At 41.6% G+C, this 12305-nt stretch overlaps 1 protein-coding gene across 6 annotated transcripts in view; it reads right to left on the reverse strand.

The window, feature by feature from the left end:
- Nucleotides 1-1557: 1557 nt before the first annotated feature.
- The window catches only part of c2cd2l (c2cd2 like), a 50555-nt gene continuing 39807 nt past the window's right edge, over nucleotides 1558-12305 (reverse strand). For all 6 annotated transcript variants that reach the window (XM_090187094.1, XM_021619001.3, XM_090187093.1 and 3 more), the window contains exons 12-15: nucleotides 11955-12062; nucleotides 7622-7755; nucleotides 7118-7343; nucleotides 1558-6799 (exon numbers count right to left, since the gene is read on the reverse strand). In XM_090187094.1, coding sequence (XP_090043220.1) covers nucleotides 6549-6799; nucleotides 7118-7343; nucleotides 7622-7755; nucleotides 11955-12062 — 719 coding nt within the window. In that variant the 3' untranslated portion in view covers nucleotides 1558-6548. The remainder of the gene's footprint in view (nucleotides 6800-7117; nucleotides 7344-7621; nucleotides 7756-11954; nucleotides 12063-12305) is intronic.

Consider the following 12305-nt stretch of genomic DNA (forward strand, 5'->3'; position numbering starts at 1 on the left):
TGATGAAACAAAAAATGACTAGGTATCCCCCCCGTCACTGTCCATTTCTTGTTTTTAAAGGATGAGAGAAGTGCTACACCTGGTGGAGAGAGATTGTAAGACAGAAATAGTTGTTTTATGCGTGCTGTACGTTACGACATGACACGTCACGAAGTAACGGAGGGTCCGTTTTTTTCAACTTTTCTCCAATACTATAGAGCCATTACCATGTCGATCAACACTTGAATAGAAACGTAGTTCACACCCCCGATTTTGAAGTCAACACAGTCCCATTCGTTTTCTTTGTAGCATCGTGTGAATGTTACGGTTGCGCACATTTGTATCGAATGGGGTGAGTTTACGTTAGCTAGCCAACCAGCTAGCTCATTTGAGCTAGCCTGCACTGTAGCTAGTTAGCTAATAATACTTATTTTTTTAAAAACATTTTCGAAAAGTATTTACTTACTTGAATAGGTTCTCCCAGCCATGTGGACAATTGGAAACAGGCAGCAAAGTGTTTATCACCATAGTGTTTTAGAGGATTTTACTATTGAACTATGTACCCATTTAATAACTAGACCTTCATACATACTTGCTATGCTGAATTCTTGACGCACAATCGATCATGCTGCCAGCAAGCGAGTCACAATGGGCGGCCTAAACGGCACGCGGCAATTTACCGCAATCTAGTGTACATTCACCGTTTACAGGTTGGGTTAACAATTCAAGCAAAGTAGTTTTGTCTTTTCATTGCTTGTGAGTCATAGATTTGCTGCCACCTAGGGGCTACTCCTGAGGTAGCTGGGTATATAGGGTAGGTCAGATCTGGTTGTGAAAATTAAAATGCATTATTTATTTTCCATAAAAAAAGATTATTATGTCTGCACAGCCATGTTGTTAGTTTGGAATCTGTTTTGGAATACAATCTGCTCACCCCACCTGCAAAAAAAGTATCCCTCAAATAAAAAAATGTAATGTGTCCCTTGATTAGATGGTTAAATGGGCTAGGTATGGGCCATCGCCTGCCTCCATCACTTATGGAAATTGGAGTCTCTCTGTAGACATTCACAGGAGACGGCATCACAGGAGGTTTGTGACACCTTAATTGTGGATGACTGGCTCATGGTAATGGCTGGAGCAGCATCAGTGGAATGGTATCAAATACATCTAACACATGGTTTCCAAATGTTTGATGCCATTCCATTTGCTCTGTTCCAGTCATTATTAGGAGCTGTCCTCCCCTAAGCAGCCTCCACTGGTCGGCATGTTCACTGGGCAATCTCCTCCGTCTCTGTCATTCTACCCCCAAGCGAAAGTGAAACTTTGGGTCTCCTTTCTCAGTCACACATTTAGCCTAGTGTGGTAGTGGTACACATGTCTATGAGATTATTAACAAGGCATCAGTCCTGTATTGGACAAAAATAGTATTCTAAGAAGATGTGGTTTATGAGATATTTTAGGAATAACTCTTAAGACTAAAATAGGAACAATAGTAATAGTTGACTTATCTGAAGGTATGAATTATTTTGAGAATCAATTGAGAGTTCTTTACCAGAATAACAAAACAAACACAATGTATTTATACAATCAACATTTAATAACACTAATCTAAATATTTACAAACATAATGAGAATGATCATGAAAAGTTAGGAAATAGAATGAAAGACAAGAATTGAAGAGCTTGAGATCCTGAACATTAAACGATGTTATTCTCAGTCTGTGATCAAAGTCCATTTTGGCTTCTTGATTGTTCAGGCTGCATGTGAAGAACAAAGGAAGAAGATGTCCTTTCTTCTTGAGTTGGGGTTCCTCCTTTGGTCCGGAGTTGGTGTCCTTATGCTTGTTGCTTTTCTCTGTTGACTCCTTGCTTGAGTTGCAGTGGCTGTGCTCTAATAGTCTTCTCCTTCTTTCCTTGAAGAAGGTTAGCTCAAGTGTGCCGTTCACGCTACACTAGCTCTTTTAACTCTCGTCTTCTGAGTCTTTTTAGTGCGTGGGCACTTCCGTCCCAATTTCAAGTACAATTCCCTAAAAAAGGTGCTTTCCCCCTAATTAACAGTTACCAGTTCTGGCCATTAAAGGCAAAGACCAGGGCCTGTCGTCAGCTTGCTGGAGCTCGAGGGGCTTATTCCTCCTTTGGGTCCAGAGTTAAGAGAATGAGTCCTGCCAGGTCACATGGTATCACACCTAGGCGTCTAGAGCCATTATTACAACCCATTGTCTTGGAGGTAGAGAAAGTATTTTGGGGAGGAAACCTAAAGTTGTTCAATTCAACATAATGTTCAGTATTGTTCAACATACAGTATGTCATTCAAGCAACACATCCCTACACTAGAGATGTGACAAATGATGAGTATCAGTGTTTTAAAAAATACATTTATTTCAAATAAATTAAACATTTAAAATGATCACATCATACTTTATAGGCTTCAAATAGAAAGGATCTAGCTCGCCCCTTCTTGCTGGTTCTGCCCACTGACGAATTTGTTCCCATTGGAAACGACAGGCTGTGGTCTAGTTTGGGTTAGTCAAACTTTTTTTTGTTGTTATGGGTCCTTAATGCACTTACACGTTCCTTGTAAGGAGAGGAACCTATGTACCGAATTTATGACGCTACATCACACGGGCAGAGGGGCGTGAGCTTTCAAAGTTTCCATTTGTTTATTATAGCGCCAAGTGTGCAATTGGCATGGCATGAGACGGTGTGGCCCATGGCCCTTTACATCCTACAATGTTGCTTGTGGCTTACCGTTTCACAGGAATTTTAGTTTTTTCCACCAAATTGCTTGAACCCCTAAAAAAAAACATAGCTCCTTCAGAAAGTATTCACATCCTTTGACTTTTTCCAAATTTTGTTGTGTTACAGCCTCAATTTAAAATGTATTGAGGTTCTGCCACTGATCTACACACACAATACCGTACAATGTCAATGTGGAATTTAGTTTTCAGCTTTAGATTTTATTTTGTAAAAAAAATTCTAAAATTGAGTCAATATGTATTCAACCCCTTTGTTATGGCAAACCTAAATATGTTCAGGAGTAAAAATTTACCCCACAGCCAACCGAATGGCGCAGTAGTATAAGGCACTGCATCGCAGTGCTAGCTGTGCCACTAAAGATCCTGATTCGTGTCCAGGCTCTGTCGCAGCCGGCCGCGACCGGAGACCCATGGGGCTGCGCACAATTGGCCCAGTATCGTCCGGGTTAGAGGAGGGTTTGGCCGGCAGGGATGTTCTTGTTCCATCACACAATAGCAACTCCTGTGGCGGGCTGGGCACAATGCACGCTGACACTGTCGCCAGGTGTACGGTGTTTCCTCCGACACATTGGTGCGGATGGCTTTTGGATTAAGCGGGCATTGTGTCAAGAAGCAGTGCGGCTTGGCTGGGTTGTGTTTCGGAGGACGCACGGCTCTCGACCTTCGCCTCTCCCGAGTCCGTATGGGAGTTGCAGCGATGGGACAAGACTAACTACCAATTAGATACCACGAAATTGGGGAGAAAAAGGGGTAATAAATTAAATTAACCCCACACATACAGATAATTGTAGGGTCCCTCAGTGCATCGCATGAAGGGTACCTATTGGTAGATGGGTAAAAAAAATGTTTAAAGCAGACACTGAATATCCCTTTAAGCATGGCAAAGTTAATCATTTCACTTTGGATGGTGTATCAATACATCCAGGCGTCCTTCCTAATTCAGTTGCTGGAGAGGAAAGAAACCTCTCAGGGATTTCACCATGAGGCCAATAGTGATTTTAACTGTTACATGCCTCCCGAGTGGTGCATCGCAGTGCTAGAGACATCACTATAGACCCGGGTTCAAACCCGGGCTGTATCACAACCGGCCCGTGATTGGGAGTCCCATAATACAGCGCACAATTGTCCCAGCGTCATCCGGGATAGGGGAGGGTTTGGGCTTTATAAGTCGGCCATCATTGTAAATAATAATTTGTTCTTAACGGACTTGCCTAGTTAAATAAAGGTTAAATAAATCCAATCAAATAAATAGAGTTTAATGGCTGTGATAGGAGAAAACTGAGGATGGATCAATAATGTTGTAGTTACTCCACAATACTAACCTAAATGACAGAGTGAAAAGAAGGAAGTCTGTACAGAATACAAATATTCCAAAACATGCATCCTGTTTGCAGGCGCTAAAGTAATATTTCCCAAAAAGTTGGCAAAGAAATGAACTTTTTGTCCTAAATTCAAAGCATTATGTTTGGGGCAAATCCAACAAAACAGTAAGTACCACTCTTCATATTTTCAAGCATGGTGGGGGCTGCATCATGTTATGAATATGCTCGTCATCTGCAAGGACTAGGGATTTTATTTTTTCAATAAAAAGAAACAGAATAGAGCTAAGCGCAGGGAAAAAAATCATTGAGGAAAACCTGGTTCATTCTGCTTTCCAACAGACACTGGGAAACAAATTCACATTTCAGCAGGACAATAACCTAAGACACAAGGCCAAATATACACAGGAGTTGCTTACCAAGACGACATTGAATGTTTCTAATTACAGTTTTGACTTAAAACGGCTTGAAAATCTATGGCAACACTTGAAAATGGCTATCTAGCAATGATCAACAACCAACTTCATAGAGCTTGAAGAGTTTAAAAAAATAATAAATATTGTACAATCCAGATGTACAAAGCTCCTAAGAGACTTAACCCAAAAGACTCACAGCTGTAAATCGCTACCAAATGTGATTCTAACATGTATTGACTCAGGGGGTTGAACACTTGTCGAATCAAGATATATTAGTGTTTGATTTTTTATTAAGCTTTGAACAATTTAGATTTTTTCCCCCCCGCACTTAAATCAATTTGAATCCCAATGTGTAGGGGTGTGAATACTTTCTGAAGGCACTGTATGCTGTTATACATTGTCTTCAGACAAGCTGTAACTTCAAGTAGTAATGTTTATGGGTTTCAACCAACAAAAAAGTGATGTTACCTCAGTGACAATTTCATAAAGAAAACTTAATTATGTGTGTGACTTTACTTGGCAAACAGTACTATGTGATGATGATTATGGGAGTCTGTCTTAAAGAGTAGAGGTGGGGCAGGAGTAACAATATTTCCTTGTCTATTACTACTGAACCACATTCCCTTACTATAACATCAAATATACTTTAGGGATACACAATACAAATTCTGAGAGGATGGCAAAATAATTGTCTTACAAAACGCATATGCCAATACTGTACAAGATAACTACTTTTATGTACATCTTTACACTACCCTATGTTCTGTGCGTGACAACGCATGTCCTGGAGGACTGTGACATCTTATAAGCTCAACTTGAATTAAGGAGCAACAATCTTGCATTACAGGGGAGAAAGTCATAATAACCATCTGACCATCTTTTTTTATTACCTCAACCATGATAATTCCCTGATATTAATATTAAGAGGACTCAATCTGTATATCATTTACCATTCAACTATTAAAGATATTTATGGCATATCCTCCATCAATAATTCTGACCCAGAGAATGTGTAACGTTAGTACTCAGGCGATTGAGGTATTTCAACTTGCCTAGTAGATACAAATTAAAAAGGGTCTGAGCTGATCATTTAAAACAGTTTGCCTTGAAGATTTCCCTTTCTAAAAAAACAAAATATGAAACACAGACATAAGTATGCCTGCATTTGGTTTTTGTACAACTTACAATTATGAACAACATTGTTAAAACATAATGTATAAGCCACTATGAATGTCAACATTACCACCAACTTAAGACCTATGCGAGGGGTTGATATTTGTTCTTCAACTAAGTTTGTTATTTAAGATTACATTTACAACTAAGCAGGAAAGAAAGATAAAGTCATGTCTCTACTAGGCCTACATAATGCAAACCACCAAACGTGACCCAATATTTTTTGGGGAAACAGAAGGATAATCATGTGAATCAGAGAGCAAACAATACAAATACCAATAAAATTAACACCAGAAGAAGCTGTCAAGTGCTGTAAACAATCCGATAAAGTGCAACCAAGAAAATCATATTTTTAAATAAATTGATTAGGAAGAGGCCACACTCACTCTACCTACTGCCTCTTTAGTGTTGAATTGCAACATCTTCAAGTTTATTCCTACTTTCGTTATCCCCCTTTACCCCCTTTAAATCCACCAGAGCAGCAGAGGCTCCTTCTGAAAAGAAATGGCTTTGATAATAAGCAAACAGTCCCTGGATCCATCTATCTGTCCCTGACGTGTGCGTTTCTCATCCAGAGGAAAAGGAGTCCTATCAGAGGTAAGAGATGCAGGATAGGTAACCACCAACCTGGGGTGTACGTGTTCTGCCTGCAAAAACTAGATAAAAGTGGCAAATTTGGGTTCCTCATCTGATGGTGAAAACAGAGGAAGAAATGGTGGGACAGGATGACCAATGCTAAGCATCCTCAAACCATTTCAAGCAGTCCTACGATCCTACCCAACCCAATACCATTGACCCAGAAAAGCCAGGGCGATTTCTGGGTCCACGGCAACAGTAGCCTACTTCTAAGTCTCAGGAAGGCGGTAGCAATGCCATTAGCCATCCGCTACACCATTCAGTTGTCTATCAGTTGTCTGCTGTGCTCGGCCCTCCATTGGTGGCACTGGCTTTGTCCTTCGACTTCGACTTGAAGGAGAAGCGCTTGATGAGTCGTCGGGAGAAGCTGCCGGACTTCTTACGCACAATGGTGCCAGAGGCAGAAGAGGCAGAGACACTGGCCAGGTTGGAGAGGTCCTCGTGGGATTGGCTGAAGGTTGGGTCCTTCTTTCGGTGTCTTGTACGGAATAGTAGCTTGGTTCCGCTGCGGAGGAAGCCCACTAGAAGAGCGTAATAGAGAAAGGAGTTACATCATGGTGTATTATGGTGATTTGGAAAATACAATATTGATATTGCAGTTTACATAAATACCATACATTTATATCAAAACATTTACATATTCATTTACATCCATATCTAATTATCCTCGTAAGATGATGCAAACCACAACACAATTTCCTCTTATTGTATTTTCTTGATTCTATAAAATACTGTACATTTCCAGAGAGAAGTACTCGGGACAGCCAGAGTATCTCTCCATAGAGATTGAGTAGAATTGGTCTGAAGCAGGCCCAGCCAGGGCTCTGGCAGCCTGGTACCTTTATGGTCTTTGAGGCTGCGTGTCTCCAGGGCCCCAGTGGAGCCCGTTTCTGACTCCACGTCATCGACAGACGGCCGCTCAGACACATCCGAGGGCGTGGTCTCGTCTGCTTCCTGATGTTGCCCCGCCCCATAGTAGTTGGAGGCTCCTCCTCCCTGCAGGGCAGCATCCATGGCTGCAGCGTAGCCACAAGACAGGCCACAGTCATCCTCCGAGATGGGAACCTGAGGTATTAAATTCATTTAAATTTCACCCACAGGAGACAACAGACACTGAGGCCCAAACTACGGTACTTCTATTTGAGCCTAATGAAACTAATGTCCTACATGATTACAAAACCTAAATGTAACAATTTGTATATACAGTACGTACACAATATATGTATTCCTAGCTACTCCAGCACCAGACCCATCCACACAGTGTGTTGTGAGATTGGCAGAGAACAGCTCTAGATGCTCTAGATTCTATTTCTATGGTTTGGACACCACTGTTTGTTTCTAACCTTTGACACGCCAGAGATGATGAGCGTGCTCCGTTTAGTGGGAGTCTTCTTGGACACCTTGCTGGCGTTCTCCGTCAGCTGTCTTATAGCCGTGTCAGCCACCGGGTCCAGCCCATTGGACAGGGGACTATCAGCTAGACACAAACAGTCACAAACACACAGTCACAAAACACTAGTCATACACAGTTGTTCCTCAATTAAAAGTTGAAGTTATGCCGCAGCACATTTGCGGTAAACTGTGGCAGGTCGGGGGAGTTAGAATGCTGATTTGCCTTTGGTTTCTCTCCCTTTCCTCTCTCTTTTAAACAAACAGACAAATTAAATAGTGCAGTCAGATTTAACATGTTAAATTCATAAGCACGAATAAGAATAAATGGATAACGTTTCTATTGTGACAATAAGATGTGGACAGTAGACAAAAGAAAAACAGAAATAATTATAAAATAACAAACTGGCTTTAATTACCACAGTGTGGAAAGGGTAATAGTTCTAGTCTATATAAAAAGTGAGTTTCTTAAGGACTAGAGTCATTCTTTTCTGATGTGAAGAAGAAACTGAATGAAAGAGTACAGGGAGGAAAAACTGACAGGCAAGTCGTCTGTATGGGCCTCATTTATGCACACTGTATTAGGCAATTACACTGAACAAAAATATAAACGCATCATGTAAAGTGTTGGTCACGTTTTTAATGAGCTCAAATAAAAGTTCCCAGATATGTTATTAACAAATTTGTTTACACCAGTTAGTGAGCATTTCTACCAAGATAATCCATCCACCTGACAGGTGTGGCATATCAAGAAGCTGATTAAATAGCATTACACAGGTGCACCTTGTACTGGGGCAAATTGCCACAGAGGTCTCAAGTTTTGAGGGAGCGTGCAGTTGACATGCTGACTGCAGGAATATCCAACACAGCTGTTGGATTGAATGTTCATTTCTCCACCATATGCCGCCTCCAACGTCGTTTTAGAGAATTTGGCAGTACGTTCACTCGGTCCCACAACTGCTGACCACGTGTAACTATACCAGCCCAGGACCTCCACATCCAGCTTCTTTACCTGCGGGATCGTCTGAGACCTGCCACTTGGACAGCTGATGAATCTGTGGGTTTGCACAACCGAAGAATTTCTGCAAAACTCTCAGAAATCGTCTCAGGGAAGCTCATCTGCGTGCTCATCGTCCTCACCATGGTCTAGAGCTGACTGCAGCTTGGCGTCGTAATCAACTTCAGCGGGAAAATGCTCACCTTTGATGGCCACTGGCACGCTGGAGACGTGTGCTCTTCACGGATGAATACCGGTTTCAACTGTACCGGCCAGATGGTATGACGTCTTGTGGGCGAGCGGTTTGCTGATGGCAACATTGTGAACAGAGTGCCGCATGGTGGCGGTGGGGTTATGGTATGAGCAGGCATAAGCTATGGACATTGAACAAAATTGCATTTTATCTATGGCAATTTGAATGCATAGAGATACCGTGACGAGATCCTAAGACCCATTGCCGTGCCATTCATCTGCCACCATCTTCTAATGTTTCAGCATGATAATGGCTCAAGGATTTGTACACAATTCCTGGATGCTGAAAATGTCCCAATTCTTCCATGGCCTGAATACTGTGACAACCCTCCCACTCTGTCTGCCGAATTCTTTCTCTTTGCTCTTGCTTTCCTTAACAGGATGTCGGTTGGTGGAGCTGGGAGGGTGGTGAGCGACATGGGACACACCTGGGCCCGGGTGTGTCCTGGGATAAATACACCTCTTCCCCATTCATTGAGGAGACTTTCTCCATGCAGACACACTGTTTTGTTTGTCTGCTTTGGCACCTTTCAACACCCCTCATTATCACATTTATGGATGCAACCACTCACTTACACAACTGATTACTGACTACACACACACACCATTGTTAATTGCATTTACGTTACTTCAGTTAATAAATATATTTTGGTTATTCCTAATCTCCATGTTGTCTCCTCTTGCTACGGACTTCAAGCCGGTTCGTGACAATACTCACCAGACATGTCACCCATTTAGCATGTTTGGGATGCTCTGGATCAACGTGTACGACAGCGTGATCCAGTTCCCGTTAATATCTAGCAACTTCAGCCATTGAAGAGGAGTGGGACAACATTCCACAATCAACATCCTGATCAACTCTATGCAAAGGAGATGTGTGGCACTGCATGAGGCAAATGTTAGTTATGCCAGATATTGACTGGTTTTCTGATCCACGCCCCTACTTAAAAAAAAAAGGTATCTTTGACCAACAGCTTAATATCTGTATTCAGATTTGAAGGATGGCGCTAAATACAGGGAAATACAGGGAATTCTTGAGGGAAACCTGTTTCAGTCTTCCAGAGATTTGAGACTAGGACGGAGGTTCACCTTCCAGTCGGACAATGACCCTAAGCATACTGGTAAAGCAACACTCGAGTGGTTTAAGGGGAAACATTTAAATGTCTTGGAATGGCCTAGTCAAAGCCCAGATTGAGAATCTGTGGTATGACTTAAAGATTGCTGTACACCAGTGGAACCCATCCAACTTGAAGGAGCTGGAGCGGTTTTGCCTTGAAGAATGGGCAAAGATCCCAGTGGCCAGATGTGCCAAGCTTATAGAGACATACCCCAAGAGACTTGCAGCTGTAATTGCTGCAAATGGTGGCTCTACAAACTATTGACTTTGACATAATATTTTTGTCTTATTTCTTGTTTGGTTCACAATAAAAAATATTTTGCATCTTCAAAGTGGTAGGCATGTTGTGTAAATCAAATGATACAAACCCACCCCAAAAAAATCTATTTTAATTCCAGGATGTAGGGCAACAAAATAGGAAAAATGCCAAGCGGGGTGAATACTTTCGCAAGCCACTGTAGTAATCAAACATCTCCGGTGCTGCAGCAAGAGCTCATTCGCTGTCATGCTCTGTTGTGGTATAAAAAAAATATAGATATATTCTGCCTGTCTCCAGTTATGTAAAATGATGCAGAATTGCATGAAATGCATTTATGAAAAGCAATTTTTTTCCTCGGACCGCAAATAACATGATAGATTCATGCAGTGCTTTTATTATAATGGATATCATTTCACCCCTACCCTTGTCCACAGTGGTCTGTGAATCCACAACCTTCTGGCTACTTTGCTATGTAATGCTTACAAAATGAAGAACAGTTTCTAAAACTGCATATCTAAGGCTCTGGTCTATCAAAGTGCTATCCCATTTATGTTTTAATTATTACACTGACTGTAGGTCTATAACCTCTCACATAGTCTTACTATTAACTCCTGCAGAATTAAGCATTTATTGCAGTAAAATAATACACAAATTGTACATTTTCACTCGGGAACAAGAGTGGAGATATATGATTTCTTTCTTTAAGCATTTAAGCTTGAGAGAATGTGAATGCACAGTTAGGGACCGTCTGTGCTGTCTTTATCAGCATCATAAAAGCTGATAGTATTTCAACCACATAATATATGCACACTGAAATCTCATCAGAAACATGCTGGATCGTTTTCACAGCTTTCTATTTCCTTACCACCGGTCAAAAAATCTTTCACATTTTTGGGGGCTGAGTTATTGCTAAACATCTTTGCACCACGAAAGAAGCAGAGATGACAGAAAACTTTACTGATGTCAACTAGATTGAAGCATTCATTTGATCATTTATGACATTCTGGTGAGCAAGGGTTTCTGAAGTCTACTAGGGAAACATGTAATGACAGAAGAGAAGATGCATGTATCTAATTATAGACAAGTTGACTAACAAATAGCCTACCAAAATGTTGGAAATTATAAGCAGAAACATATAAAATTAGGCAACAACAAAAATCCTGCACCCCTTGTCAAGAAATCTTTCTGGTGTCTCTAACTGCAGCCTACAGCACATTTTCTATATTTGAAGGTTAGGGTCGGGTGTGGGCCTAAGATTTTCACATATATCATGTGTTGCAGATGGGTTATTAGCAATTGCGGGTGCGTGTGAACAAACAGCTGACCCACGCACCACTACTGCTCACCACAGTATTTATTTAACTCAGGCTGGAGTAGATGTGCTCAAAGATGCCCTCTGGTGCCTTGAATGAGCCATAACGGCAAGCGCTGTAATGCACCATAACGTGACACAACTACTAAATGAGGACCCACTGGATGTATCATGTTGAAAAATACTAGAATAAATATCTGTGGAAGTAAGTGTTGAGGAGTGTGGAGCCATTAGCCTGGCCCCAGATCTGTTTGTGATAATAATGACTATAACAATGACCATAGGAGTTGGCAAGACAGCACAAACAGATCTGAGACCAGGCTATGAAACGATGGAGGAACATAACTCACTGCTTAGAGTAGGGCTGGAGCTGGTCCTGCTATGGCAGCCATCAGTGAGGAATATGGTCCCTTTCTCTGTCACCTCCACTTTGGACGGGGACCGCGAGGGAGAGTCACCTGAGTAAACGCAGAGACAGAGGATGTGAGGGTCAATAGAAGCAACAGAGCAGTGGTCACCAACTCGTCGATCTCCAACGCATTCCTTGTCGATTACCAAACATTTTGATAAAAACCCTGATGATAAAGCCTTGTGTTCCTATTTTTTTTTTTTTTTTCATGCTGTTGGCCGTAGGTGCACTTGATTCAGCAGCCCTAGCACCGGGAAGGCAAAGTGTTCCCATTTTGAACCATTTCATGTGT

The sequence above is a fragment of the Oncorhynchus mykiss genome, chromosome 10 (assembly GCF_057628025.1).
Source record: "Oncorhynchus mykiss isolate SJ-2025 chromosome 10, ASM5762802v1, whole genome shotgun sequence".
Classification (NCBI taxonomy): domain Eukaryota; kingdom Metazoa; phylum Chordata; class Actinopteri; order Salmoniformes; family Salmonidae; genus Oncorhynchus; species Oncorhynchus mykiss.